This window comes from Neophocaena asiaeorientalis, unplaced genomic scaffold, assembly GCF_003031525.2.
Source record: "Neophocaena asiaeorientalis asiaeorientalis breed wild unplaced genomic scaffold, Neophocaena_asiaeorientalis_V1.1 scaffold86, whole genome shotgun sequence".
NCBI lineage: Eukaryota > Metazoa > Chordata > Mammalia > Artiodactyla > Phocoenidae > Neophocaena > Neophocaena asiaeorientalis.
The window spans coordinates 5,144,803-5,148,178 of record NW_020175039.1 but is presented as its reverse complement, the minus strand read 5'-3'; the positions used below and the strand labels follow the sequence as shown (position 1 = coordinate 5,148,178).

The following is a 3,376-nucleotide window of genomic DNA, read 5'->3' as shown; positions in this document are numbered from 1 at the left end:
GCTGCTGCCACTTTGGTTGGGGAAGGGTGGTGGCTAGGGTGGGTGGAGGGAGGAACGGTTACCTTGGAGCGGACGAGGCCAGGCCGCTGGTCACGGACATGCTCCAGGGTGGCAGCGATGTCAATCTCCTTCACTCCTGGGTAGGGGGAGCACGGGGGCTGCTCAGGGGGTGTCCAGAGGAGGGTAAGACCCCGAAAGCCTAGGGCATCCTGGGGTGGGAGGCTTGCAGGACTGGAGAAAGCCTGGGGGTGTGGCAACCTGCCCTCCACGAACTCCTGTGATCCCAGGGGCTGGGGAGACTCTAATCAGAGGCTGGGCTGTAGGCGAGCTGTGGCCGGGGAGGAGGGGGGTCGTCACCTTTTGCCATGCGGTTCAGTACCATGTCGATGAGGATGTAGGTGCCAGTCCTTCCTGCACCGTCACTGAAAGAGGAGATGGTGACAGGCTGAGTTTGGGACCCAGCAGGAACCGGAAGGAGAGGGGGAGACTGGTGGAGCTGTTAGGGTTAGCTGGGGATGGGGGTGGGATGAGTGAGTGGAGGATGAGGGAACGGTCATAGCTCCTGGGTCCTGGGAATTGGGCCTCGAGTGGGGAGCCTGTGACCCATGGGGTGTCTCTTGGGCAGTGAGCTAACCGAAACGGATAGCCCTGGCTCTGCCCTGAGGCAGAGGCAGCAAGAGGGAATAGCTTTCTCCAGCCTCTGGCCAGGCTTTCATTCAGCAAACTTCTTATGTAAATGACAAGATGGTAAATATTTTCAACTTTGTGGGCCACGTATAGTCTCTGTCAAACGTTTTTTTTTTTTTTTCTTCAACTGTTTAAAAATAGGAACATCATTCTTAGCTCATGGGCCATTAAGAAAACAGATGGTATGCTGAATTCGGCCCATGGGCTGTAGTTTGCTGGCATCAAGGGCCCCTCCATCCCCACCCCAGCCCCCCTGAACGCACCTGCAGTGCACAATGATGGGGCAGGAGCGGCCCCGGTAGCACTTGTTCACCTTCCTGCAATAAGAAATGGGCGTGAGGTCAGGGGGCACCGGCAGAGGGAAAGGGGAACCGAAACACACACCTGAGGGCCTCTCTTTCTTCCTTTTCTCCCCACATGCCAATGGCAGAGGAGGGAAGAGGGCTGGAGACAGGAGTCAGGGCTGGAGGCAAAGAACCAGAGATAGTGTAGGTGGCACTGGGCTTGCCTCATCACTTACGAGCTATGTACCCAAGCTGTGCACCTGGAACAACTGATTTAACCTCTTTGAGCCTCAGATTTATTACCTGTAAAGTGGGGATGATAAGAGTAGTAACCTCCTTCTTAGGGTTCTTACTATGATTATGTGAAATAATCCACGTAAAGAACTAAGTGCAATACCTGGCACACAGTAGGTGCTCATTAAATGATAGTATGATTAATAATAAGACATAATAATATTAACAGCCACCTCTGCCAGAAGTTCAGGGAGGATAGGCTTTCTGGTGACTTCAAGGGTGTCAATCTTGCCACATCCTTGCTCTGCCCCTACAACTGCCCAAGGTGTTCCGCTTGCCACCCAGGCTACCTGTGGTCCTCACCAGCAGTGAGGTCGGGTAGTAGCCCTGGGCACAGAGTTCCTCTGGCGAGGGGAGGACAACACCTCCGCTCTGAATGCGATGCTGCGCCTGTCTCCCTGGATAAGTCTTGCCTCCACACTGGTGCTCCGTGGTTGGGTCATATTCAGACTCGGTCCACCTGGACCTCCGACTCTGCTGCCCTGATCACAGCAGCTCAGCAATGAGCAGGGGGTTTCTTCCTCTCTCGGTGGCCCAGTCTAACCTGCCCTTGTCCCTTATGACATTCCTGCTTTGAGAGTCACTTGCAGATTTCTGATACCTCCAATGGGCCAGGGCAAGGGAGGACCTTCTGAGGGGTTATTAGAGTACTTCAGGGGAAGCTTGGAACTTAGTGGTCCTCCATCTGGTTCCTCAAGGCTTGCAGGGGCCAGGTGACTTTGAAAGGTTTTCCAGGAGTCCACATGGTTTTCTAGCATATTGGCTGGTATATCAGGGCTGGGGTTGAACAGAAGTTGCCACAGTGGTTCCCAATCATTTAATAATAATGATAAGAAACAGTATTTAGAATTAATAGAGCCCTTGCTACGTGCCAAGCACTTAAAGCAGATTTTACAGACTTTATGCTACTGACTTTTGTAACAACCCCTAAAGTATGGGTCATCATTCTCATTTCACAGGTAAGAAAACAGACAGAGGTCAAGGAACTTGCTCAGAGTCACTTTCTAGGACTTAAAGAATTATTTTGCCTTGCCTCTGGTGGACCTTCACCAAACTATATTTATTAAGCAGCAGTTAATTTGTTCTGGGTGTCTAATGCCAACTGAGTTTACATAATCCCAGCCTAAAGCAAAGAAATAGAACCTTTTGGCTAACCTGTGCAGCCTTAAAACAGGTCCATGCACTAGTTCTATAAAGATTTTTAAAATGTGGAAAACAAAAAACATAGCTCTGATGCCCCTAGCGTTGCTTTTGAGAAGCCTGTGCCTCAGGCCCTGGGGACCCCAGTTAGAGACCATTGTCCTGAGGCTCGGAAACTATCCCCAGGTTCCTCCCTCAACTGCCCCCCGCCCCCACCAGCTCTGCCCCTCTGCTCTCTGCCTAGCGCCTAGAGACCTCAGGCCAGCCTGGCAAGGGGCAGAGAAGCAGGAAGCCGCCACAGTGTGGGTGAGGCCCCAGCCTTGGCAGCAGACTTCTCAGCCACCTGTCTAGAGAGGGGACAGGCAGGGGATGCTGGAGGCCTGGCCTGGTCACGGTTTCAGCGTCAGAACAGGGCAGGTCCCCCTGTTAGCCTCCTGTCCCAGCCCCCACCTGGTTCCACTGAGTCCCCAAGAATCCAGAGATCCTCCCGCACTCCCTTTGATAGTATTTGTCTCTTGCCTGAGTCCCCCCAGCCCCCGGCTCTCCCAGCAGCCTTCAGGGTGGTCCCTGGGCCCACACGTCCTCATGTCCTGTCCATGCAGCGGCCACACCTGCCAATGATCACTTTTGTGACTATGCAACTGGAGTGAGAATACTAGCTGCAGATCACAAAAATGACACTGGCAGCCGTGAGAGAGAGAGAGAGAGAGAGAGAGAGAGAGAGAGAGGGAGAGAGGGAGGAGGGAGGGGACAGTGAGGGGAGACAGAGCCAGGGAGAGAGAGAGCCATGTAGAGAATGAGAGATGGTGGGGGGAGACAGAGACAGAGAGGCAGAGTAAATAGGCAGACATGGGAGGGAGGTGGAGGAAACAGAGCAGGGAGAAGGAACAGGGAGAGGTGCAGAGAGGGGGAAACGTGGATGGAGGGGAAGAGTGAGACAGACTTCGAGACACAGTGATGGACAAAGAGGT

General features: G+C 53.4%; 1 protein-coding gene across 2 annotated transcripts in view; it reads right to left on the bottom strand.

Moving 5' to 3' along the window:
- The window catches only part of PTPRN (protein tyrosine phosphatase receptor type N), a 19,454-nt gene that overhangs the window by 851 nt on the left and 15,227 nt on the right, over positions 1-3,376 (bottom strand). For both annotated transcript variants that reach the window (XM_024763328.1, XM_024763329.1), the window contains 3 exons: positions 951-1,004; positions 358-422; positions 63-136 (listed from right to left, as the gene is read on the bottom strand). In XM_024763328.1, the coding sequence (XP_024619096.1) occupies positions 63-136; positions 358-422; positions 951-1,004 (193 nt within the window). The remainder of the gene's footprint in view (positions 1-62; positions 137-357; positions 423-950; positions 1,005-3,376) is intronic.